General features: G+C 37.5%; 1 protein-coding gene across 3 annotated transcripts in view; it reads left to right on the top strand.

Annotated features, from left to right (window-relative positions):
* Positions 1-25,104, top strand: part of LOC143299410 (protein DENND6B-like) — a 44,791-nt gene extending 19,687 nt beyond the window's left edge. For 2 of the 3 annotated variants that reach the window (XM_076612593.1, XM_076612592.1), the window contains 10 exons: positions 820-915; positions 1,380-1,474; positions 3,978-4,046; positions 7,560-7,624; positions 9,031-9,120; positions 10,147-10,200; positions 12,094-12,203; positions 12,922-13,024; positions 13,799-13,873; positions 14,844-25,104. In XM_076612593.1, the coding sequence (XP_076468708.1) occupies positions 820-915; positions 1,380-1,474; positions 3,978-4,046; positions 7,560-7,624; positions 9,031-9,120; positions 10,147-10,200; positions 12,094-12,203; positions 12,922-13,024; positions 13,799-13,873; positions 14,844-14,963 (877 nt within the window). In that variant the 3' untranslated portion in view covers positions 14,964-25,104. The remainder of the gene's footprint in view (positions 1-819; positions 916-1,379; positions 1,475-3,977; positions 4,047-7,559; positions 7,625-9,030; positions 9,121-10,146; positions 10,201-12,093; positions 12,204-12,921; positions 13,025-13,798; positions 13,874-14,843) is intronic. The other variant, XM_076612594.1, reaches the window with a different exon arrangement.
* The last annotated feature ends 2,470 nt before the right edge of the window (positions 25,105-27,574 follow it).

The following is a 27,574-nucleotide window of genomic DNA, read 5'->3' as shown; positions in this document are numbered from 1 at the left end:
GATACTTATATAGCACACTATCCCGAAATCTGCTCTAGGTGCTTTACAAAAAACGCTTTTGCTTACATGACACATTACATTAATGTTATGTACACACACCAGAATATGACTAGAAACTACACACACACACACACACACACACACACACACACACACACACACACAATGCATACATACATTTCAACATGCATATGTACATGTTAGCTACCCACCACACATACGCACAAATACATTTATACACATGGATGTATTTATGTACACATACACATGCATACACACATAGTCAAGCACAGCACACACAAAGGAAATGATGCAGAAAAAAAGCAGAAAATTTACAGTTTTTGCTCCTAATTTTATGTGGACACGCCCGGAAATACTATTGAAGATAATTCAATTTTTCTGCAGTTTATGCATAAGGAGGAACATGAAAACTGTTTTAATGAGATGAATCTGAATGCCAGAGCAATGTTTGGACACAGGGCTCAATGAGTTAATAGCAAACTGTTGACTAAAGATATCTAGATGAACACTGCTTGCAAGAGAGAGAGAGGGAGAATAACAATAAACCTCATCTTGAACTGGATTCAGTATACAATGATTAATCCATTTCAGTCTAAGATTAATCATGACAATGAACTCCTTGGATTCAGAGAAACTGATATTTATATTTTTTTACCCATACCCATACGCATACCCATACTTTTTTTTATGTAATTATTGCTTGATCCAATTAAGTGGTTATCACTCATGAATCTTGAAGGTGTTAATGCAGTATGTTTTACCTGTTGCAGGCGTTAATTATTTGATACCTCTTTGCAGCATGATAGCACCTCTGAAGTACTGTAATGACTTCAGACCATACTTCACCATACATGACAGTGAGTTCAAGGAATTCACCACCAGAACGCAAGCTCCGTAAGTTCACTGGGAGAGGGGAGTGGGGGGTTGCTTTCATTTCACTTTGTTTGCTTGTTCATGTCATTTTGGTGGTGGTGTGTTTTTTGTTTGTTTGTTTGTGTGTGTGTGTGTGTGTGTGTACCTGGAACAGTGTTTGAGGTCATTGTTTCCTTTTGTTGAGGTTTGTTTCCTTTTTAGTTATTTGTACGGTTGATAACTTAAATCTTCTGATCATTGAGAAACTGAGTGACAGGATTTTTTCTTTCTGAAATCTCTCATGAGCCAAGTGAAATGTGGACTTCTATGAAACTTAATGCATGGACAGTTGAAAAAAGAAAAATTGTTGCTTTTTCAGATGGTGTTAAGATAGATTGTGGTGGTGTTTTTTCATGTGGTGTTAAGATTACATGCGGTGTTGTTTTTTCATGGGGTGGTATGATTTCACATGTGGTTTTACACGCAGCATTATGTTTAATTTTCAGACCACCGGTGATCCTGGGCGTCACAAATCCTTTCTTTGCCAAAACTCTGCAGCACTGGCCTCACATCATTCGCATCGGAGAAATGGGGGGCTTTGGTAAGTATGGTTATAAAGGTAGATGTCTTCTCTATTGAGATATTTTCCTTGCTTGCTTTGTTTTGTCTATACGAAACTGGGTGCCCTCCCATGCAGTGTTTTCCTTGTTGGTACGGTAATATATCTCCAGCAGTGTAAAGCTAGCTTGCTTGCTTCTTGAAATTATTTATAGTTTCTTTTTTCTTCAGAAGTGATGTACAACTAGTTTTTATTCATTTTAGGTTAGCTAGCAGAATGTAATATACTGTTAGTTTTAGTAAGTGGAGCAGATGAACACTGGAAGTGATAATTTTATCTTGTTTTTATTACCAGCAAACAGATCTGCCTGTTTCTAAGTTTGTAGAAAAATGTGCAATGTATGATGATATTTTACTGTGCTGTTACCCTGTATGCAGTGTAGCCAGTGCTTGGATGTGGTTAAGAAAATTCTTCTCCCCCCCCCCCCCCCCCTTTTTTCTGTAAAGATAGGACTAAATAGAAACAGTTGATCTCTCTTTTTTTGTGTTTTGCTGTCAAGGAAGCTGAAAATTGAAATTGTACCTGTAAAAGTGTGACCAAGATAGCTTGAATGTTGTGTTATTGAGCTGTATGTATACAAGTGTGTTTGACACTGTGCAAATATGTAAATGAAAGTTTCGTTTATTTACTATTAGCTTTGAAGAGAAAAGTCCATGAGAAAGAAAAAGGAATTAAACAATCAACTGAATGAAACTGGTGTTATGTTTATCTTGGATGTGTTTTTTTGTTTTCCACATCATCAAGTGATTCTGTTCCATATCTGTATGATGCTGTTTGTGTGGTATATATAGACAAAATTTTAACTATAACAATGATAATAATGATAAATCAGAGAAGTTTGGATGGGGTTGGTGGGCGGGGAGGGGTGGGGAGTTTACACAGTGTTGGTCAACAGATCTGAGCAGCGCACTCACACACACCCAAGAAATACAGACGAGCCCTGACTGTTTGGTCCCAGTCTTCCCTCTGGAGTCCACAGCACACCCAGCTGTGGGGAGGAACCAGAAAATGCAGGGGGCAGGGAAAATGATATAACTGTATTGACACTATTGAGAGGAATGGAACCAGCAGCCTCCTAACCATTCATTTGTGATGCTAACCACTGTATCAAGGAAACTAGATTCACAACATCATTTTTTCCTGGTACTGTCCTCTTTTCTTTTTTTTCAAGGGTTATGTGTGTGTTTTTTCTGTAGTGTGTGTGTGTGAGAGAGAGAGAGAGAGAGAGTGTGTGTGTGTGCGTGTGTTCGTCTGTCTGTCTGTCTGTCTCTGTGTGTCTGTCTGTCTGCCTGTCTGTGTGTGTGTGTGTGTGTGTCTCAGTCTGTGTGTGTGTGTGTGCGTGTCTGTGTCTGTGTGTGCACATATGCTTGTTTGTATGCATGTATTCATGTTTGCACATATGTGCATACATCTGAAAAGGGATAAAGTGTCATGACTATGACATGACCATGAGGTCAGATGACGGCTGTTAGCCACAACCTATTGTTGGGTTTTTTTTGTTTTTTTTCAGGTTTTGTTGGTTGAATAAAATCAGACAAGCAAGCAAAGTATTTGTTGGATCATGTGCCAACTTGATGTTTCTAAGGAAAATAATGCAACTTGAGTTGATTTTCAAAGTGTTTTTAACAGTGTTTGTTTAAATTTTGTCTAAATTATTGCCTCCCTTTCCCCCAGATGTTGCTGTTAACTTTCTCTGATTTGAAAGTGCCTTCATTGTGTCTGTGTCTGTGTGTCTGCGTTGATTTGTGGGTATTTCACATGCAAAAAATACGCACACATCCATAGAAATACAAATATACAAACATATATGCATGCACTCAGTCACACACACACACTCACAATACTCACACTCACGCTTGTACGGTGGAGAATGATACATGTATGTCACTTTTCACTAACAAACTGAAACTGCAGATTAATGCCTATAGATTTGATAAAGAAAAAGTGCTGAAAAGTAAAGTTTGAGGACAAGAAAATGTGTTACTCATGTAAACTTATTCTCTTCTCCTTTTCTCCTCGCAAATCACTGCTGATGCATTTTATCAGTTTCCCTGCCTCATCCCATTTTTGCTACAGTGGCATTCTGGGTGGATGTCCAATAAAATGGTGTTGAAAGATGCGTCGTCAGCGAACCTATTCGAAAAGGATCTTCAGCCTAATACTGCATGATTGATATGTTTCCATGGTGTCTGGTTGGTTAGTTTTATTTTACAAGTAGTTTCTTTTATTTCCTAATGAAACCTTTATTTGATAATAAAAGCATTTAAGTAACTATAGCAGCTTCAAATCCAGCCTTGATTTAGATACTTCTTAACGTTTTTGTAACAGCTAACAGATGACTGCACATACTTATTTTGTTTTCATAGTCCCATCTCTTTGTGTAAACAGCAAAGGTTCCTCCACCTTTGACTAAACACCTTGATATGAATTGACAATAATGAGGGAATCTGAAACTTAACTTTTTGCTTTATATTCTGTTATGAAGGTAGCTCACCTAAACCTCTGAACAAATTAAAGAAAGCTGCCTCTCTAAAGACACTGGACTCAAAACCAGGTCAGTTTTTTGTAGCCTTTCCCATCCTTGTGGCTGTGCTGAGCTCTCCTTTTGGTTGCCGTGGTCACCCCTTCCTTCCTAACACCCCCCCCCCTCCCCTTTCTCTGAACTCGCTGTCACCAGCACTGTTCCTGCTGATAATGTGTGGCTTAACGTAGACCTAGACCTTTTGGTGTGCTGGTCATCTTGCCATTTGTGCAACCCACCTGTCACTGATGCCTGTCTGTGGTTTGTGTGGCTCTCTTCTTACCAATATGTGTTTGCAATTCTTTGTGTGTGTGTGTGTGTGTGTGTGTGTGTGTGTGTGTTTGTAAATCTCTCCTTACCAATGTGTGTATGTGACTTTCTTTAACTCTTTTTTTTACCATTGTGCGTTTGTGATTTTGTTTTAACTCTCTTCTTACCAGTGTGCGTTTATGGTTTTGTTTAACTCTTTCACCGCCAAGTTTCTGTGTGAAAAACACTCCCCAGCGCCAGATATTTTAGAAATGATGCTATCAGTCACAGGCTTCGGTTCATCTCAAAATGACACAATGGACTTGTTCACTTCAAACTTGATCAGGGGGCAAAGGTTAGTCATTGTTCTATTGGTGGCAACCTAGCAGCAGCTGTCAAGCTTTGTTACAATGTGAAAAACTGCCTTATCAACATGACCTCTTGATGTCAACAACAGTCGCCTATGGCGGCGGTGCACTGTTGAGTCAACAAAAGTTGCCTGTGGTGGTGAAAGAGTTAATTCTCTTCTCACTGATGTGCTTTCATTATTTTGTTTAACTCTCTTCTTACCAATGTGTCTTTGTGGTTTTGTGTGACTCTCTTCTTACTAATTATCAACTGATTCAGGATCTGTCAGTAATAGAGTCAACTTCTTGTTGGGCAGCAGCAAAGTTTCAAATTTCTCTCTCTCTCTCACACACACACACACACACACACACTAGCTCTCTCTATGCGCTTTGTAGATCTCCTGCCATACATACTTGATTCAGTCCGGCATAATTAAAAGCCCTCTTCCTTGAAGAAGTGTGGGGTCAGCTGGACGATAAGCAACAATGATAACTGATAATCCAGTGGACCACAGGTACTGTGAGCGAAATGTATATTGTCAGTGCTGTACTGTCATCTTTCCTCACACGCAAATTTCTATAAGCTTCTTTGCAAATCTGTTTTTCAAATGACAAAAAGTGTTATTTAAGTGCACAGGTTTTTCATCCTCAGCTACACTGTTTCTAAACATCCTTATATGAAATGTCCTGTTTTTCTTGTGGTCTGTGTTCAGGTAGATTTTGTGAGCATTGACCAGTTTAGAATGTGTTTTGTACTTGTGTAGTGTGTCTTGGGCAGTGTCGTTAGATCCTGTTTGTAACATTTGGTTTCAGAGTCCAAAGGTGTGTTATATGTTGGTGAAGAGTAGTGCATGTTAGCTGTTCGTCACTAATCTCTCCCTGTAGATGTAGCTGTACTTTTCTCTGTGTGTGTGTGTGTGTGTGTGTGCATGTGTGAATGTGCATGCTTGAATGTATACTTGCACACACACATCTGGAACACATTCATAATATTATGAATAAACTTATAAAATGTATCAAGCAGTTTTTGTAAGTTATTTTATTTTAATTTTCTTATTATAATTTTTCAAGGTAGTAAGAAGTGGCATCAGAATCTTCAGAAAACAGTTACCTCCAGTTCTGAGCCAGCAGCTGGAAACACATTCTTTATTAATCATTAACGCATGCAAATAATGGTGCAGCTGTATGCACAAATATTTTGCTTTGTGGGTTTAAGCAACTGCGCTGTATATTCATTCAGTTTCTCATTTATTTTTCCATGGAGTGAACTATAACTGGAAAACCGGACCAGGTAAAGAGGGTGCAGTCAATGTCTTCAAGGTTTGGTCTTGAACATGGTTCTGCTGCACATTGATGTCCTTGCGACGACCCAGCTGATCATTCAGTGTTCTGTTCAATTTCTTATCGACATGTTTTCTTCTTTTCCATTCTAGACACACCTGCGTACTGCAAGTAGTATTGTCTCTCTCTTTGTTTTTTTCTTTTCTCATTTCAGTTTTGTTCAGTTCTGGGATGGTTTGAATTGTAGGCTGCATTATTTATTTTATCATTTTGAAGCTGATATTTTTGTTTTCTTTCCAGTTGTATGATTAAGGCATATGAATGAACGTCTATTGTGTATGTATTTGGACCTAATCCAGTGTGCATGGCTTCTTTATGTTGTCCTGATATAATGTTCTGAAAGTGAACCTAATCTTTGCTTTTCACATACATGTATGGTGTTCTGAGATGTATTTATTCTGAAACTACTGTTTAATTTCACACATGCATTTCTGTAACTATTTGAATTCACACACTGTACCTGTGAATTTTACTGTTATTACATTAACTTGTATATTGCATGTATTTCATAACTTAGTTCAGCATTTCAAAAGCTGAAAGCTTGAAGACAGTTATACAATGAACAGTTATGAATGTTGCTGTTGCTTTGAGTTGCTGTGGTGACTTGCTGGCTGTCTTGATATGTATTCGGGGGATATTTTACGTGGTGTTCTTCTTGTAGTCTTCCTCACTTGAATTGTTGGCTCAGTGACTTTAATATGTGGTGAATTTGTGTGAATGTATAAAGTGACAAGTGTCATTGTGGGCTGGATGATAAGCAACATAATTTGATTAGATTCATCAAGCTGAAGTACACAGAGCACTGCACTTAACCTGACTCACTTCTCACTGTTAATTCACAAAAACTTTGGCTTGTGCAGTGATTATGATAATTTTCTTTCATGAATAATACTCCATGCTGTCTTTAATGGATCTGTTTGATTTTGCATACGTACATACATAGAATTTTGTTCATTAGTGACATGCATATTTTCAATCAGATCATTAAAGCACTGGTACAGGTATTCTTGATTCTGAAGCACCTTAGAATATTCTGGCATTAGTTCTTTGTTAACAGAAAAAGATATATCTGTAGTGTTTTTTTTGAGAATGTATTAGGGTTGGTGTGTGTGTCTGTTAGTGTGGAGATACCCTGTCAAAAGATCTGTACAAGTTGTCCAGGACAGTATGTTTCGGTAATATTGTCTGTTTAATGTGACATTTGTATTAAGCTGTGTGTTACTGAGAGAATGAATTAAATTTAGAATGATGTCATGAATATGTTTTTTAGTTATGTAAAAAATATTGATATGTCTCAATCATTTTGTTATTATGCAATATTGTTATTATAAATGTAACAGACACATGAAACACAGTGTAGAACAAATCAATTTCAGTGAAAGAATTGTGATGCTAAAAACTTTGAAAATAACAATTGACATGTATAGCATATTTATGTGTGAAGCAGTGGTGTGAACACTGTTCAACATTTTAAACGTTTCTTTAATTATGTAATTGATATTTTTTACCGTGTTAGAGTATTGCTGAAATATAATCACGAAAAGCTGTTCATTTTGATATTTTTAGCATCACACACCTGGTATGCTAATGGTGTTTTTAACATGTACAGGTGTCTACACCCAGTTCAAAACATTTCTGGCAAAAGACAAGATGATTCTGAAGCGGCTCATGAAGGTATCAGAACTTCACTTTAATTCCATGTCTGTCCTTTCTGTGTTTGTTAATCCTTCTCCTCCAAACGCCCCTCAAAAAGGTCACCACATATATCCTGATATAAAATGGATTTTGTCCATAAATAAAAACATTTATTTAATTCTTTTGAAGTCTTGTGAGATTTTCTGTCTGTACTTTTGCAGTTTATTCCAGTTATTCTAAAAATGTAATTTGAAATGTATTTTAGAAGTAATTCTAATCATTGTATGCTGAACATTTGATATTCTGCAACAATCACTGGTGGCAAAAAAAAAAAGAAAAAAGAACATGATGATGATCGCTGTATCTCAAGTTCTGTAAAAAGAACAGGTGATGATAGCTATAGCCCAAGTTCTATAGATAACAGCTGCAGCTCAAGTTCTATAGAAAGAACAGATGATTTAAACTGTAGCTCAAGTTCTATTAACTTACTCTGGATGATGGAAAGCTATAGCATTCCTGATGTAAGGTAGCATTCCGGATGACAGAATGCTATAGCGGTTTCGACAATTAAATTTTTTTCCACGTTTTCCTCATGGGGTAGCATAAAAATCGCACCTACACCAGGCATTGTGAACTTGTCAAGGGTCGAATGGAAAGTTTCTTCGTGAGGTTCCGTAACTATACTAATACACTCACTGGCGAGCTGTTGACCTTGGTACCCCACATGACAGCTAATCTGCATATGAATCGAAAATGGCATCGCAGGCGATACAAGTGGAAATTTTTAGAGCAAACTAGATCACGACAGCGGCTTTTTACTGTTGCTAAAGTGATTGAAATGCTTCAGACTGAAGGTTTCGACATCAAGGATGATGATGAAGATGTTGAATAAAGTATCTGCAGTGAAGAAAGCTACCAGCAAGAAGTTACTGACTCAGCTTCTGAGGGCTGTGAAAGAGAGGGAGGGAGATGGGCATACACACGAAGTGAGGAGAGGGGTAAGTGGGTCAAATACAGGGAGTTTCATTCAGTTACTTTGTGTTTTGTATTTTTTATGATTTTTTTTACTAACCCTAACAAATGGGTCGTCTGCAGGGGAAAGCAAGGGAGAAAACTATTCGTCCGGAGTGAGTTTAACGAATGGATGATAACAGTTGTAACTCAAGTTCTATAAAAAAATATAAAAAAAGTTTTAAAAAAAAAAAGGAAAAGAAAAAAAGAAGAGACGATGACAGCTATCACTGAAGTTGTACTAAAAAAAAAAAAAAAAAAAAATCAAAAACACACTTAAAACATGATGACAGCTGTTGCTCAAGTTCTGTAAAAAGAACATACAATAACAGTTGCAGCTCAAGTTCAATAAACAGAACATCAAATCAGGAATCTGACACACTGATGTTGAGGAAGGGAACCCATGACAACAACAGCGGTGGTGACTATTTCAGGGCACACAGTCCAAGCGGCCAGTGGAGGCACAGAACGCCATCCTTCGTCGCCACTTCCTGGAGATGACTCAGAGTTTCATGATCCCCTTGGTGAGTCTGGAGAGGAGTTTAACATGGTTTTCAAAGAACATCAGTGTATCATGTGTTTGTGATTCATTCCATATTCTTCTTCTTCTTTTTCAAGGCCTGACTAAGCGCGTTGGGCTACGCCGCTGGTCAGGCATCTGCTTGGCAGATGTGGTGTAGCGTATATGGATTTGTCCGAACGCAGTGACGCCTCCTTGAGCCACTGAAACTGAAACTGAAACTCTTCTTCTTTGTTCGTGGGCTGCAACTCCCATGTACATGAGTGGGCTTTTATGTATATGACCGTTTTTACCCCACCTTGTAGGCAGCCATACTCTGTTTTTTGGGGTGTGCATGCTGGGTATGTTCTGTTTTCCATAACGCTGACATGGATTACAGGATCTTTAACGTGTGCATTTGATCTTCTGCTTGCGTATACACATGAAGGGGGTTCAGGCACAAGCAAGTCTGCACATATGTTGACCTGGGACATTGGAAAAATCTCCACCCTTTTCCCACCAGGCACCATTACCAAGAACCTGGGTTCCTCAGATTGGAAGTCCAACGCTTTAGCCTGTCGGCTATTGTGCCTGTCAGTGCATTCCATATGAAGTCATATTAATCCCAGCTGTCACAAACCCTGATTCATACCAAACTGTAAAGTTTTGAACACTCTCCACTTATCATGTCAGCCCTTCAGCCTGCGAGTAAAATCTGAACTAAATGCAGAGCTCTAGAGAGAAAGCACATATTGGAAATAACATGGTGCTGACATATGGCAAGAGCTTTAGCCTCAACCTTACTCCAAAACCTCCTCTGTCCTACAAAAAACTTAAGGCGGAGCTCTAGAAAGAAAACAAATATTCAAAATGATACGGTGTTGATGAATGACCAAGAGTTTTAGCTTCAGTCTTACTCCCAATCCTGCTCTATCCCACGAAACATATCTTAGAAAAAGGAAGAGGAGTTTATTTGTTCAGTGTGCCAGCAGAAACATAACTGTTATCAGATAAAACTGTTATTAATAGCGTGTTTTGTTGGCATGTGTAGGAGCGTTACATGGCCAGTCTGATGCCCCTGCAGCGGAATATTTCTCCACACAAGGTCAGTCATAGGCTGTTACAGCTTCTTTGTGTGTTGATTGGTATAAAAAAATCAAAAAAATCTGGTTAATCATATTAAATCTTGATAATAATAAGAATGATTTCTGTGGCATGATGTCCAGTACTGATGTTGCTGAAATCACCTAATATGATCCGGTTGAATGTAAACATGACATAGAAATTTAAAGCTCTCTGAATGTAAACATGACATAGAAATTTAAAGCTCTCTGAATGTAAACATGACATAGAAATTTAAAGCTGTCTATTGATGATGAAAAACATTTTGCTTGGTACATAGACAGTATTCTGTGTGTTTGGTGTGTATGAATATGTGTGTGTGATTGTGCTTTCAGTTTTATGTCTCTTCACTAAAAGCGATGAGGTTATAGAAAAAGGTAATGTAATGCTCTCATGTGTATGTCGGTGTTTGCCGTGAATTATAGTTGATGGCTAACATCCCTGCAAGTTATGATGATAAAATTATGGATGTATTTAAGAACAGATGTGGGTAATGTTCTTTTCCACTATTTGAATTTTATTTTTTAAATTTTGATACAAATATGCAGAATGGATTACATTTGTATGCTGTATAAATCACACTTGTAGTGTTTTGGTTGTTGAATAAACTACATTTGCATGTCTTCTTTGCTGAATAAACTACACATGTATGCTGGCAATCTACACTTCTGTGTCTTGTACAGTGAAAAAAATATGCACACAGCACTTGTATGCTGAGTAAATTATATGTGTATGTCTTAAATGTTGAATAAACTACACTTGTATGCTAGGAAAAGTACATTCTTATGTTTTGTGTGCTGAATATACTTGTTTTTTCTTGTATGTTGAATAAAGTACACATGCGTGCTGAATAAACTGGAATTGTCTGGTGATTACATTATGCTTTGTCGTGTATGCTTGATAAATTATATTTATTCATTTTGAATGTTGAATAAACTGCACTTGAATGCCAAATAAAGTACATTTTTATGTCTTCTGAATAAAGTGCATTTTTATGCTTTGTGTGCTGAATATACTTGTTTTTTTCTTGTATGCAGAATAAAGTACACTTGTATGTTGAATGAACTGGGCATTTATGCTGAGTAAACGTTGATTCTGTGTTGCATATCATATATTGTGTACTTTTTTGTCTTATATGCTGGATGAACTTAGACTTGCATCCAGTAAGAAAAGAAAAAATGTTAGGCACCATATAAACTACACTTTTATGTCTTGTGCACTGGATAAACTAGACTAGCGCATAGCATGCTGGGTTTTTTTTCGTATTTTTATTTTTTAGAACAGTGTATAAGAATCGACTCTTTTATGCCAAATAAACTACACTTGTATGTCGTGTGTGCTGAATAAACTACATTTGTGTGCTGAAATTTTTTAAAAAGAAGAAAATTAAGATTGTAAATGGCAAAGACAGCTGCATACAAGGCCTTGGACAGACCTGTGCTGCAGTAAAGAACGTTCTAAACGGGACCCCATCACAACAACCCGCATCAAGAAGACTCAGAGGTGTGCAGCAGGACGGGCCATGCAGTATTTCAGGAAGACCTCCAGTGTTGACATTCTGCTGCAGGAAATACACAGAAAACACGGACATCAGAGGAATTTTCAAACATGTGATGCACTGTCATGCATAATATAGTATAGCAGGGAACATTTCTTCTTGAGGCCTTCTTTGATCACATCCCAAAGTTATTTATGTGTAAAAGAATTGGTTGCTGACATATCACAAAAAAAAGAAAAGAAAAAAAGACAGTAATAAGAATCAAGAACCAGTGGTAATGTTTTCTTCTAAAATCTTGTCTTGACACCTGGAACTATAGAAATATTTTTGTCAAGAAAAAGGTATTTGGAGATAGAATACAATTGTAATCCTTTACAGGGCCCCCCAAGACTGCGGCCGTTTGACACGGAGGAGTTTCTGCAGACAGTGGAACACTCAGGGCCTCAGCTGACCTCAGGAATCAAGGGGGACTGGGAGGGTTTGTACAGGTGAGAAATCAGTATGGGTGGGACTTTGAGAGTGAGATTTAGTGTTGGACATAAAAGGGTAATGTTAAGAAATTGCAAACCATTGTATTTGTATGATGAGGTGCAGACAGTATTCATAGAAAAAATATTGAGTCAGTCGTAGTTCGATTGAATGCAGTTATAGTCAGAAAATTTCTGCTGTTTCACATGTTAAACATTGATCCAAAATTGCATGCACATATGATCTATCTAGAGCATTCAGTTTGTACTCTTGACACATGAGACATGCTAAGCTCTCTTGCATGCTCATATTTTTTTCATCTTTTTCTCCCAATTCTTGGACAGATATAGTAAAGCTCACATTGTAGGTTAATATCAAGAGAAAAAAAAATGTCTTCAGTCTACAATCTCCCCAAAAATGTCTACTTTTTCTTCAGAAAAAACAAAACAAAAAAAAACCTGGAAAATGTGTCCGGACACTGTCCTGTACAGGAACAGAAATACACCATAAACCAATCTCCTGCAGCTGACTGAAAAGACTAAGAGATGATGCTGACAACCAGTGTGAGTTACTTAACAAGATATTGGTTAATTTCTTTTCACATTTTTTTCTCTCAGCTTTTTATATGGTTGTTTTTATTTACATCATGTTGTTATTTTCGTTGAAATTAATCGAATCTAAAATTAGCTATGTCCGTTGGCATTATTATCTACATATGTTGGAGCATTGTGTGTGCAGACGGTACTTCAAGTCGCCCAACTTTGAGGGCTGGTACTACCAGCGTCAGAGGGAAGTCAACCAAAAGCTGCAGGTGCTGCACATGGATGCGCTCTGTGACTCGGTAAGTGCCAGGCATTTCTTCTTCTGTGTTCTTCGGCTGCAGCTCCCAAGTTCAGTATGTTATGATACCCTGGGAAACAGAGCATTGCTGCCTACATGGCAGGGGTAAAAACGGTCGTACACGTAAAAGCCCACTTGTGGACATACAAGTGAATGTGGGAGTTGCAGCCCACGAACGAAGAAGAAGAAGAATGTTATGATATGGTATGGTAGAGTTATGGTATGGTATGGTACCGTATGATTAACAAATAGTGAAGAGTGGTAACTCTCTCCCTTCACAAGGTACACAACTTCAAGTCAGTGCTGCTTATGCTACTATATGGTTATGGTATGGTATGGTATTGTATTGTATGGTTATGGTAGACAAGGAAAATCCAAGCCTAGTATTGTTTACTTTTCTGTACTCTTGGGAAAAAAAATTGTGTGGAGTCGTGCTGCTGTTTTCCAGAATGAATGGACCAGATCATGCTGGTATAGAATTTGTAAAGTAGTGATTTTTTTTTTTTTTATATGTAGACTAGATCATACCAGTATAGACTTGGAAGGCGATGTTTCTCATTTATAGACTAGAGCATGCTATTATAGACTGAATCATGCTAGTGTAGCCTAGATCATGAAGTTAGAGACTTGGAAGTGAATGGCTTGTTATATATAGACTGGATCATGCTTGTGTAGACTGGATCATGGTAGTATAGACAGACTTGGAAAGTAGTGGTTTTCTTACACCACTTGTCGGGTGGTGCAGTGGACATGAAGAGTGATGGTTTGTGTGCAGAACCTGGAGGAGTGGATCAGAGACAAAGAGGAGGTGGAGATTGTGGACCTCATCCTGCGAATCAAGGAGAAGCTGGTTAGTGCCATGGTTTCACTGGGAACACTGTGTCACAATCACAGTTTCAGTTTCTCAAAGAGGGGTCACTGCAGTCGGACAAATCCATGTACACCAAACCGCATCTGCTCGGTAGATGCCTGACCAGCAGCATAACCCAACGTGCTTAGTTAGGCCTTGAGTGCAGGCATATTTTGTGTATCTGTCAGAGTGGATTTCTTCTGGAGAATTTTGCCAGAGGACAACACTCTCGTTGCCGTGGGTTATTTTTCAGTGCGCTAAGTGCGTGCTGCACACGGGACCTCGGTTTATCATCTCATCCGAATGACTAGACGCTCAGTTCGATTTTCCATTCAAACTTGGGATTGAAAGGGCGAGAGTGGGATTTGAACCCAGACCCTCACAGACTCTTTGAATTGGCAGATGAGTGTCTTGACCATTCTGCCACCTTCTTTCCTTACTGTGTTCACATTGGTCATACACATACAATGGTGGTGGAAAACTTTTGGGGGGTAGAGGTGGGTGGGGAGAGGGGCTTATTGCAAAGGTTACGTTAAGAGACACTGTGGCAGAGCTGGTTAGGCACTGGACTTCTGATCCAGTGTTCAACAGTGATCAGGTTTTGAGGCCCTGTTTGGGCATGGTGTTGTGTCCTTGGGCGCTTTGCTCAGATTTTCCTCACTCCACCCAGGTGTGAATGGAGTATCTGATTTAAGTTGGGGAAGGTTACAATGGCTGAAGGAGAGGATTGGGCCCTGCCTTCCTTTGCCAAACCCTAGACACAGTGGTAATGAATTAACTGCTCTGAGGGTGGTAAAAAGGCTATGAGACCTTTACACTTAAATGTAAAATGTAACATTAGGGAACTTTGTTGGGTTTGTGTGTATATGCTTGCACTTTACTGCTATTTTTAAAATTTTATTTTATAATTCTAATTCCAGTATGTTAAGCATACGACATTGCCTTAACATATCGCCTTTGCTGTTTTCAGAAGTTTGCCAGCAACAACCACACTGTTGTGCAGAGGGAGAGTGTTGCTAAACTGCAGAAACACCTGGAAAACATCGTGTCTGCATTGCCGGATGACTTGCAGACTGTCATCAAGACTTGATGAATATTCATTGACTGTTCCACACTCTGGAGCTACTTGCTTCCTCCTTCAGTCTCCACTGTATTGGCAAAAACAGTCAAGGAACTGTGTTCAGCTCAACACAACAGGAGTTCTGTTGAGCTATGTGTCAGTGATATCCATATGTGTAAAAAAGTGCATCCTGCAAACAAGAAGTATGACTTGTCTTCTGTTCTTTAGTACAGGGCATTATTTATGAAAGTGAAGAAAGACTGTGGAACTCGGTTCATATGTAGGCTTGTGCTGTGTCACAGTGTGTGGTGTATATCTGTGATGGTCACCAGCAGATTAGGCAATCCGTACCAAAGGATCTTGCTGTTGTGCATCACGTGGACTATCATCTTTAATCAAGAGTACCTTGTGTCTTCAATCAGTGATTCTCAGAGCAATTGGGGAAACAAATCACTGCGTTTTATTTTACCAGTCAAAACATCAGATATGAGAACAGGGCTGACACAAGGTTAGCATCATTCAAACACCATGCAGAACCTAAAGTGTGTGTCGTCAGTTGGAAGCTCATGCTGGATACGTACGAGGTAACTGGTCTGTGTGCGGCAGTCCCAGAAACAATGGAGGAGGGGAGAAGACAGCAATTGCCTGTGGGTAACTGACCAGTCGTGAGGCGGAGGAAGACTTGTTTTGGGGGCCATTGGTGTTGGGATGGACAGTATTGAGTCAGGTGTATGTGATGTTAGTCAGTCATACATCCGAGTGCAATAGCAGAAAGTGTGTGTATTGGTTGGGTTAGTAGTACAATACAAAAGAGTGCTGTGGTGTGAATGTGTTTATCACCATGTTCAGTTATTTGTTGATGTTTCATCTTCTTTTCTTTTTTTTTTTTTCCTTTTTTTCTTTCTTTTTTTTTTTTTTACTTGGAAGAAAATATTGCTACCACACTCAAACATACACGTGTTTGCACATAGATACACACACACACACACACACACACACACATACACGCACACATACACACACACACACACACACACACACACACACACACGTATACACACACATGCTCCTCTAAATTCTCTGTTTGAGGGTAAATGAAATGAAATCTACATTCCAGTTAAATGGACCTGAAATGCATTCTGTGAGGAGTTATATTTGTGCATGCTGAATTGTGTTTGTGGTGGAGGGGAAGGGGAATAATTTGTACAGGACTCAATTGTCTCCAGCACATGAATGAAAACTTGCAGATAAGTGTCTGCCAGTTGAAGCCCGCTGCTTCAAGACTTCACTCAGTGGGTCTCAACGTGGCGACACTTTGCAGGAAGTGACAACAGGCAGGGTTTTATTCCGTAAGTTTTCATTCACTTGGGGAAAAAAATGTCTGTCTCGGATAAATGCATATCAACGAAGTATCCTAGAAATATTTCACCAGTTTAAGGGTAAAGTTATGTTTCATTGCACCTATGCCTGTTTGAGGTGAATGTGTTTTTGTGTATATACAGCATGATAATTGTTATCCTTTGTGACCGGAAAAACAAGAATTGTATTTCTACTTTTTTATGGAAATGTATGTGAGTAGGCAAAGAGTGTGAAAGGGTCTTTTTAGTTTTATGCTTTTGTTGTTTTAATGTTTTAAAATGAAGTATTACTTTAAATCTTGACCAGTTATAATCTGACTGGAGCGCATGATAAAGACTCAAACTTGTTTTTTTCTTCAAATATATGATTATTGTTTATGTGAGAACTTTGTGTTGCATTATTTTTAAATCATAACACAGTTTGTGTGAGAAATTTTCTCACTCGAAGGCATTTTGACATCAGAAGTGTGTGGGTCAGACGTTTACCTCATTTTGACACAGCTCTGTTTTGTACAATATGTCTCATGAATATTTCTTTCATGAATGTTTCTTTCAACGGTATCTATCCTCAAAGACCATTAACATAGGGAGGACAAGGGTGACGGTGAAGTGAAGGATTAAATGAAAAAACAAAACTTAGAATGTTTTGTAAATTTTCATAGCAATAAATGTAAGATTTGAAATGTGCCCAGCGCAGGTCTTTTTCCCTGTTTCTCAGAGTCAGAACCGCGCTCAATATTTCCACAGCTGAAACACTTGGTTTCGGAAAGAGGGGATGCTGTTATTGTTTAGTTGCTGAAGAGGAATGGCTGCATTCCCAGGAACCTGGTCTGTGGAGATCTTACTTATTTACTGACTGCCCATTAAGCCCTCTGGCATGTAGAGCAACAAGGAAGCTCTGCCACTCTTGTCTGTTTTTGGCCGGTCTCTGAATGGTACCCCAGGTGTGCTCGAGGGTCTTGAGTTCTCCTTCAGCTGTTCTGCATCATGTGCTCTTTGTGGAGAACTGGCTGAGGGAAAAGGCCAACAGTGTATAAGACCTCAGCTCCTCTTCAGAGACACCTCCAAACAAGACTTAGCCGTTGGGGGTGATATTTGTTCTCTGTGAATTTAAACATCAAATGTAAAGCTCTTCAGCTGATCTCTTGATAATAATGATAACATATTGTACTTGTGTGGCACTAACTCCCCATATAATGGGCTCTAAGCACCTCACATGAGACAATACATATATACAATAGTGCATTGTACCACACAAGAGCATATGAGGGCATAGAAGTGGAAAAACAAAATCCATATACACCAGTACAATACTACAAATTGCAGATATGAATAATCGCAGGAAAACGGCACAAAATACCACCACCACCCCTCCCTTCACACACACATCTTTTGTCAGGATAGTTTTCTCTCCATTATTGAAGTACACAGAAGATCTCTACTTGCTTCCTTTTTTTTTCTTTTTCTTTTTGTTGTTGTCTATTCCATTCGTGTTATTATCATTTGTTGTTGCAGATGTATGATCGAATTAGATGATGATTTATTCTTACAAGTATTTCAGTACCAGACTTACTTAATTAGTCATTCTCTTCTTTGATCAATAGAGAAGTTACCATCCTGAGTGTCACGGGTTAGTGCATGGGAGAGTATAATCATCAACTATGCTTGTAGCGAACTTTTTCTTCTTTCTCTTTGTGCTGCAGTCATAATACAGACAAACAACTTATCAGTACTTTGTTGTCATGGGTCAGTAGTATAGAACCTAGTCACCAAGTCCTTACATTGATAACTGAATACAGTTTGGTCAGTTCACAGAGAGGACGAATCCTGGAGTCATCCTCTTTATCAATGGTCATTACATAGAGAACCTGTTCATCTTCATCATTGTCATTGCTGATACAAAGAGAACACACTGATTATCCTTGCCATCAACATTTCCTGCACAGACAACTGTCTGTTAGTGGTGACCAGAACTTACCACCCCTGAGTAATGTTAGTCCCTGCATCCAGAACTTACTGTATACAGCAATGCTGTCCACTTGTAAACTGACCTAACAGCTTTGCAGTAACTTAAAAGCATGGGTGTCTATCTCAGTCTTCAAGCCTTCTGCTATGGGACCCCGTTCTACACAGCTCTCTGTTAGTCCCATTTCGGTATGCTCATCCCCGGATGGTAAATGTCTTTTTACAACAACCACAGCTAAACCAAAGTAAATGTCCCATGACACCCAACATCGACTGTGCTGCTGAACACTGCATGAAGAATTTGCTGGGCCATTTTGTTTGTTCTCTTTCAATGTCCGACTCTTTCATACCAGAATAGTCACTGCATGTATGCTCGTGTGTGTATCCAGTCTGAAGGCTGTCATTGAGCCTTATATATATATTTTTTTGTTTTGTTTGATACTTTTTTTTCTGGATAAGCTTCAGAAGTTGTTTGATGTTGGATGGTTATTTTTGGAAGTAGGATTATCCCACCTGCGAAACAACTGCAGTTGTACGTACAGCAAATGAAAGAAGTGAATTGAACCTACTACTACAGTAAGATTGGGATGGGAGTGGAAGGAATAAGGCATAGTGCACACTCACGACACAGACCTTTTGTTTGATAGATATCTGAACCTGAAAAGTGAAATTTTAAACAGTGCGTCTCCCACAGGAAGAGGAATATGAAGCATCGATTGGAGGTTTCAGTGATGCATCGTTTGAAGTTCTGATTCATAACACCAGTGGCAAAACTGGTTTTATCTACATGCTGATCTCTCCATTATCTCATGATGAAACAGAGTGATTCAATATTAGCATCATAAATGACTGATCTGAAATGACAGAGACCCGGTGTTGTTGTCATCATGAGTGGTGAGAACATTTCACCCATGTGATATAGTTACTGTATGATGCGCTCAGTAATTACATAGCAGTTTGTTCTGACATAATCGAGTTATAACACCCATTATGTTATGGAAATTTGTTCAGATTTTTTTTTCAAGTAAGAGGGGTGGGAGCAGTATCTGATATAGTGGAAATTGCAGCAGCAGCTTTAAAGAAAGACTAGTTTCCAGTTTGCAGGTTCATGCTCTGTGGACAGAGGTAGATGGATAGATAGATAGATATACAGGCAGGCAGGCTGATAAGAACAGCAATGAAAATATGATCATCATATCAAAACAGAAGTTTTTTTCTCTCCACCTCTGCCTGCTGTACAGTAATTCAGATGAACAGAAGCCAACGCAACAGTGAGCCAAGCCTGAAGTTGATATAAACACCAGATAACTTTTATTTTAATCATATGTTTATACTTTTAATGAAGATCATCCATAGGACAGAAATGGATGGAGAGTGGAAAGGGAGGAGAGTGAGACAAAGAGGGTAGGAGGTGAGAAAGTGATACAAAGGAAAGAGGGACAATGAAATTTACAAATACAATCGAGGAAAGAATGATGCTGAATATAAAAATCATCATCTTTTCAAACCATAACCAGTTATATTAAGCAGGAGACTGGCTAGACATAGCTAAGAACCACAACATAATTACATGAAGCTTTGGAGATGAGAGCAGTAGCTAGAGGTTTCCTGTTTGAAAGAGATAATCATGGTTTTCAAGCAAGGGAATGAAGGGCAGTTCCACTGCAGCAGTCTGGTTCTGTCCCAGAAATGGTGGAGAACATCATTACTGCTGCATTGTGATTGCATGCCATCATCATCATCAGTCCCCCAAGTTATCAACTTAGGAGTTGTTTGGGGGACATGAGGGCTGACGAAGGAGATTGTGTATGAATAGCCAGTTCTTAATCAGATCCATAGCATTGATCAGTTCTTGTGTCTTTATATCATTATCAGTTTGTTTTTTCACAACAGAATGAATAAAAAAAAGAAGGCAGTTTTTTTCATATTCACTTTGCATTTCCTTTGTTAAATCCTTCCCTTCTTTCTTTTTCGGTGAAATGATTAAATGGGAAATGTTCAGCTTGTGTCTTCTGAAAAAAAGAGGTAAAATGTTGATAAAATAGACTGTAAAAGTACAATGGTGTAATTTTCACACATGAATATAATATTATAATGCACGCTGTTACTATCTTGATTGATAATGGCAATATGATAGTGTTAGTTCCCTTAATTGTGAGGAGAAAAAACAAAAACAGTGCATGAATTGTGACAGAATTGAGTTTTATATGTTAGTTTGTTTTGGTAATTGTCTTTGAATCAGTTCTGCAAGCAAAGTTCAGGTCATGTTAAGGAAGAAGGTGAGGATTACCCTGAATATAATCTTGATATTTTGTGAGGATGTATGTGAGTGTTGTCTGCAAACTGTGTAGTCTTTTAGATTTTACATGTCTAAGCGAAAACAAAACATTGCAATAACAGTATGACCAGAGGCTTAACATGTGAGACAAGAAGATGAGAAAAGTGATGAAAGTGTGAATAGAATTTACATGTGTTGTTGAAAATGAAAGACAGTGATGATAATAATGTAAGTTGATATTTGATGATGAGATTTGAAATAAAATAATTGATAACAGTGTAGAGACTTCATATGTGTGACTGAAAATAAGACAGTTATGACAGTGTAACAGTGCGTATCTATCACAATTCCCATCAGATAGAATTTTCACTGACGAGTTGCATACCTGTCTTTGTGTGTGTGTGTGTGTGTGTGTGTGTGTGTGTAAGCATAAAACTGTAAATAAACTCATCGACCTTTACTTCCAAACTATGGAGCTTTACATTATACAAGAACTGCTGGTTGACCCATGGTTATGGATGAAATATTCTTTCCAGGGAGAAAAAGTAAGAAAAATTGGCAGGGCTTGGTGTTGTACAAGTTTGCCATGCATTGTCAGCTGTTTCTGGAAAAATGACAAGTGTTGTTTTCATGTTGCTGGGATAGGAACCTGAAGGCATAGGAGGTCAAGACGCTGCATTCGCACACACTGTTTTCGTTAGATTTGATTTAACTTCACACACAGTTTGGTTTTTTCATTAGTTGTACTGGATATTCTCTTTGAACTGATATGTACAGTATTGCTGCTTCTGGTATTATGAATTGACATAAGAAGATACTGTTGTGGATAACATTTTAATTCTTTGTGTGTATGGGGTTGTTGTTTTTTTGCGCACGTGTGTGAATCTAAGAGTTTGTTGATGATGATGAATTGCATTTAACACCACATCATACTCGAAGATAATAATCAACACTGAATATAAAAGAGAAACAAAAACAACTAATGACTGTGGTTTCTTTACCATGATGTGTGGATTCATAGAAATCTTACTCTTGCCTTCCTGCCCCTACCCTCCCACCATCCATTTCTGTTTCCCACCTTACCCCACACATATTACCGGTACTTTGCAGCCCACATCATTTTCTACTTAAATAAATCATGTGATTATATTCATGGAATTTATTAAGTTTACTCTCTCTATGTCTCTATGTTTGTTTTTGTTTGTTTGTTTGTTTGATGATTGGGTGATATGATTTGTATTTTGTGTCCACTGCATCAGTGTGTAGAATCAGATATCTTCTTAGACATTATAAACTCCATTTGTATCAAATTGATTTGAATGAAAATGATTTGTACGAACGTGGGAAGATGACTTTCAACCAAATCAAAGCTTAGTTGCTTTCTTGCTGTTTTTGTGATGTCATTTTTAATTCACAGGGAATTTCTCGTTCTTTGTTTATCGCTTAAAACTTTAGATAGTTAATGCTGCCACAAAACTGAAATTGTATGTTGGAAGGCTGATTTCATTTTATTTCATTTTCTGTCACTTCTCAGTTAGTTGAATCTGTATAAACTTTTCATAACAAATGAAACACATGAATTATTGATATGCGTATTATTTTTTTTCTGTGCCACTCCAGTTTTAAATCTTGGCATTCACAATGAACTCTCTGATGGAATGCCCTGGAGTCTTTCAGAGTGAAATAGCATCACCGCCTTCCGGAAATGCTGTGCTGGAAATTTCCTCATTCATAATGTTCCGTTTCCTTCCTTCACCGTTGTCTACTTTTTCTGCCTTCCCAGTCTATTCCCACTTCTTTTTCCGATAAAGCCTTGTCACTCTTATGTTTCTTTTGCACAGTCAGTGATGTACTGTCTGTGCTGTTTTGCTCTGGTGATCTGGTAGTAATATAGTCAACTCTGGGACGTGCCCTAGCCGCCCAATTCTGCTGTGTTATTTGCCTATATGTCCTTTTTTTTTCATAATTTTGTGTGGCTTTGACGTATTTGTAAGCCTTTTTTGTGCAATTTTTTGTAATCTGGAGATGATAGATTTACCGGAAGGGCTTATGACCTCAGCACAGCACCGTCTTATTTGCCTAAAGGAGTTTTATAATCAAGATAATTTGTCTTGAAGTTGAACTGTGATGTTTTGCAGGTTGGGCTTTTTTTTTCAGATGTGACAGTTTTGTGTTTAACGTGATTTGTTTTTTTAATTAATTTATTTATTTAAGTTGGGCAGTCATTATGGCTGTGTGCAGTTGGCTGGACTAAGACAACAATGTTAAATATATATATATATATATATAATTTTTTTTTTTTTTTTTTTTTTTTTTTTTTTTTTTAATACACAATGTAGCTTTCTGTGTAACACAGCTGTTGAAATTTTTTGTCCATCTTTTGTGTCCTCTAATGATATGAATCACATATTTGGGAGGCTCGGAAAGGTGTTTTTGTGTTCTGTGAAATTCATCAATTTTTGGTTAGACAAAGGGGTACAATATTAAAAACATTATCTAAACCTCTCCAAGTTTTGTTGATTCTCAGTCAGTCAGAGGGATTTCAGGTCTCTGATGTTGCCTAGTGTAGGCAGCTGGGCTATAAGCTACATTGATGATGAAGGTGATTAAAAATGATACAGTATGAAACTCGCAAATATTTTATTTTCAGCATGAAAATAATACTAAGCTATTGAAGATGCTTTTTGTCATCTTTGTTCAGAAATTATTGCAAAGGTTTGTGATTTACTTCACCTGTTAGCTACAGTCATTTTATATGTAATTTTTATTAATTGTTAATGGCAAAGGAAGCAGATTGTGTTGTTATATGCATAATTCAAAATATGATTTAGTTTATCAGAGTACTTGCAGTTAAAATTGTGTAAATAAGTGCATAATTCAAAATCATTTATTGGACTGCGGGTATGTATGTGAACTGGAAAATACTGTTACGATAATTTAAAAAGTTCTCTCTTCTTTTTCATTACTGTTGAAAAAATCAAAGAGCAAAGGTCTCTCAAAAGTGAAGCAGTTAATGCTTGTAAACGAAATATTCAGAGGAAGATAATGTGTGTGCATGTGTGTGTATGCACCAGTGCACATGCATTCCAGTTTTACAATTTGAGTTTCAAACCTTGATCAGAACATGACCACTGTTTAATTGTGTATTCAAATCACATGAAAGTGACCATGATAATTTTATTTGTTGCTGCGATGTATATTTTATTGTTTTGAGAGGATTGTTTGATTGCTATTAATGAGTATAGTGATTTGTGATTGCAGTAGGATTTTTCTTTTTATCTCTGTCTCTCTCTCTAGGTTTCTCTCATTTCATCTCACTAATATAAACCAGAAACAACAGGCATTGAACATGATTATTTGAATATATTTCTTCTGTGAAAATCATTTCGTTAATACATTTCTCTTATAGCGAGTATAAATCAAATCTGGAAATGTTGTTTTGTCCTTCGAGCAGATTAGATGGTAATCAAATTTGGTGACTGAGTTGCTTGATCATGTTGTTTGTGCTAATGTGAACTGTGTGGAGTGTACATTCTGTCATAAAAACAAATAAAGAAATACAGTCATTCTTGTACAATCCTTGAACAGTTGCTTTGCTCTTGAACTGGTCACAGAATATTGGGCTCTCAGCCATCTGCTTGCTGATGATGTATTGTCTGCTGTGTGGTAAAATGTGTTGCTGCACTATACTGCCTTGCATTCTCTCCACGGTTTTCAGTATTGACAGTTTTCAGTATGTCGGTGTTTTCAAGTCATTGTGCCTAATGCCTTTGTTCAGTGCTTTCTTCAGGCTGCATTATAAGTTATATGTAATTGTATCAACCAGTCTTTACAGTTTTACATAATGGCCCAACTTTAAAATTAGATTTGGAGTAATCATGGCATGGACCCATGTTAGCACTCTTTCCAAGCTGAACATTTTGAGAGAAACTATGGATTCTAAAATTTTGGATGGTAAACTATGGATTCTAAAATTTTGGATGGTGGGGTGTGTTCTGGGGTAGTAGACAGGGAGGGTGAAGGGTCCTGCAGTTTCTGGTTTTATTTTTGCTGCTACTGAAAGGGTTTGCAGTATTACAGTGTGGGTAATAATTTTCATATTGCTTCATTTTCATTTTCTGTGCATGTCTTTACTTTGACTGCCATAAGCATTTTACTTTGGTTTTCAGTGATGAATTCATGGAATTCTATTTTAACCCATTTCCAAAATTGCAGCACAGCTTTGTGTTGTTGTTTGTTCGTTTGTTTCCAGTACTGAACATAGAATTTTATTTTCAGTATTGAACTTTTGTATTGTTAAATGGTTTTAATGTCTGCAGATTATCTTTGATTATTTTGAAATAAAAAGGACAGAGAGAGGATACACTTGGAATAAAAGATGATTGTGGAAAGGACTTTCAACTTTTTTTTTTTTTTAATGTTCATGGCATTGCTCAATTCTGCCTAGGAAAATACAAATATGGCAGGAAAAGTAAAAAAGGAAAGATTTCACATTTCATTGTTTTAATGGAAATTGGCTGTGTATATGGCACTAAGATTTACAGGCTTTTTAAATTTTTAATTTATTATTACTTTTTATTATTATTTTTTTTTTTAATCCTTTGTTGAATTGATACACAGGTGAACTGTATTTGATAACATGCCTGTTGTATCCCAGTCTCCAAACTTCCTCCCTTCAAGTCATAAAATATCTCATTTATTCAAAGTTTGATAACAGTGACCGAAAACTACCCCTGTACACTTCATACATTTGCATACACACATACTTACATGAGCGCCAATGCTCACACACAGACCAAAGAAATATATGCTATTCCCCACCTACCTTTGGTTTAATGTTGCAACAAACCCCCCGCCCCCCTCGCCCCCCCCTCCCCCAATTGTTTCCCCTTAATTATCAGTTATTTTATTGTGTTTTTGTTCGTTTTCTTCTATTGTTTTTTAAGTTAAGAATGTGCACATCAGAAACATTCAGAAAATCATTGTAGTTAAAAAAGACTGAGTGCTTATACAGATTCACAGTCTTATGGTGTAGTATTCTTAGTGACTATTGAAACTAATTTTACAGTAAATCATAAATATCATTTTTTCATAAATTAATATTTATAATGAATCTGCCCTCTGGCAAGATGCCATAACTTTGCCATGGACTTTTTTGTTGTTGTATAATCACAGTTCAAATCGATATTGAGGAATTGCATTTTAGATGTACAGTGCAAATTGGATTGGTAGCATAGAAACATTCCTGATGGGCAACATGGCGTCTTACATGGTGTTGTTTAGTGCTCAAGATAACACAATTGAGAAGGGCGTTTAGACAGAAATTCTTCAGGCAGCTGATAATAATACTGCATATATGTTTTCTGGAGAAATGATTCTAGGATTTGATACCTTTGTTTAGATTCACAGTTACTCAAGACTGAAATATGTATCCTGATTATTTGATTTTTGCAAACTAAAATCGGCCTCAAAGGTTGAAATGGAAATCCAGGTAATGGGATGTACTTGGAAGTATTGGAAGGGGTGACGAATTCTGATGTGATAAATTATGGTGTGGTAAATTGCCAGACATGGCAGTTCACATACGTTTGTATTATGTTGTTTCATTTTTGTTCATTGCATTTATATTGACATCACTTTGGTGGGGTTTTGTTCAATAACAATTAATTGGAAATTAATTTACCAGGATTAGACTTGATTTACTGGTTGTTCTTCCTTGAATACCTTTTTCAGATTTGATATAAATCATGAATGCATGATTTTCACAAGTATATTGTTCCACAGTTGGAATGATGATTTGACAGTCACTTTTCTGTTCAGATTTACAAATAAAACAAAAAGTTGTCCTGGTGTCTGTGCACTTAATGAACTGATGTTAAAGTGTGAGGATTTATGATTATGATGAGAATAAAGGTGAGCACAAAACAAGTGCAGAAATCATTGGTTTCCGTGTCTTTGTGTCAGTGTGGGTTCTTAATCCTCTACCAAACACAAACACACACGCATACAGATACACACACACATACACACACACGCATGCATGCAGGCACAGTAACAGATTCACTGTGTATGCATGTTATATATGTTTTATTTTTCACTCTTTGATCATTCCAGGGAGCTGCTTCTCAGTACAACCACCACAGTGGAGCAGTTATTATCACCTTGCAAGAAGTCTGGTAAGTTGTGTATTCAAAACCCAAGTGATAAACCACATACTATTATCATAGCTTTTGTTGTTGTTTTACTTTCACCAGACAGCTTCCTGACTAGAATTTTGCTTCAACATATTTTTTTTGTTTGTTTTTTGTTGTATATATAATTAAATATATACAGATTGTTTCTGTTCTTTAAGTTTGCTTTTCCAAGAATAATATTATCAACTTTGATGATAAATAAGTCAAACTGCCGAGAGATGAGTGTGCTATGAGACAAACAGGAAGATTGGAACCAAAAAGTCAGTATGTACATGAAATAATCATTTCCTACATTTCAATTTTGCAAACGCTCAAATTTCCTGAACAACAGTATGTGCAGGTACATGCCTGTCTTGTATATCTGACTGACACCAGAAAGGAAGCATGATATCATATTACCTGATTGGTGGGCAATATACAGTGCAGAAAGACATAAAAATTCTATGGCCTGTCACACCCTGCTGATAATGCAACAGGTAAGGCGCCTATGAAGAATTCAGATAAATTAACAAGAGGGAAGAAGAATAAAAAATATAATAATAAGAAGAATGATGATGACGATAACAGGTGATAATGATGATGATAATATTAATAACCGTTAACCCTTGCCGATAAGGTACATTTATTTGGAGCAGAGTTCATTAGGTCATATTATTCTCTGTGTGCGCGTGTTGTTGTTGTTATCACACGCGCGTACGTGCGCCTGGATAAGATATCCTGGTAAATTAATATCATACACCGAATTTTAGCCCAACAGTACAACACTGACGTCAGTTCAGTAACTTCCAAGGCCACCGCCACTTCCAAGGCCATCACCTTACGAACTTTTATGTAACTGGCGCAGTC

The sequence above is a fragment of the Babylonia areolata genome, chromosome 25 (assembly GCF_041734735.1).
Source record: "Babylonia areolata isolate BAREFJ2019XMU chromosome 25, ASM4173473v1, whole genome shotgun sequence".
Taxonomy (NCBI): Eukaryota; Metazoa; Mollusca; class Gastropoda; order Neogastropoda; family Buccinidae; genus Babylonia; species Babylonia areolata.
The sequence above is the reverse complement of the archived record's forward strand: the minus strand, read 5'-3'. Positions and strand labels throughout refer to the sequence as shown.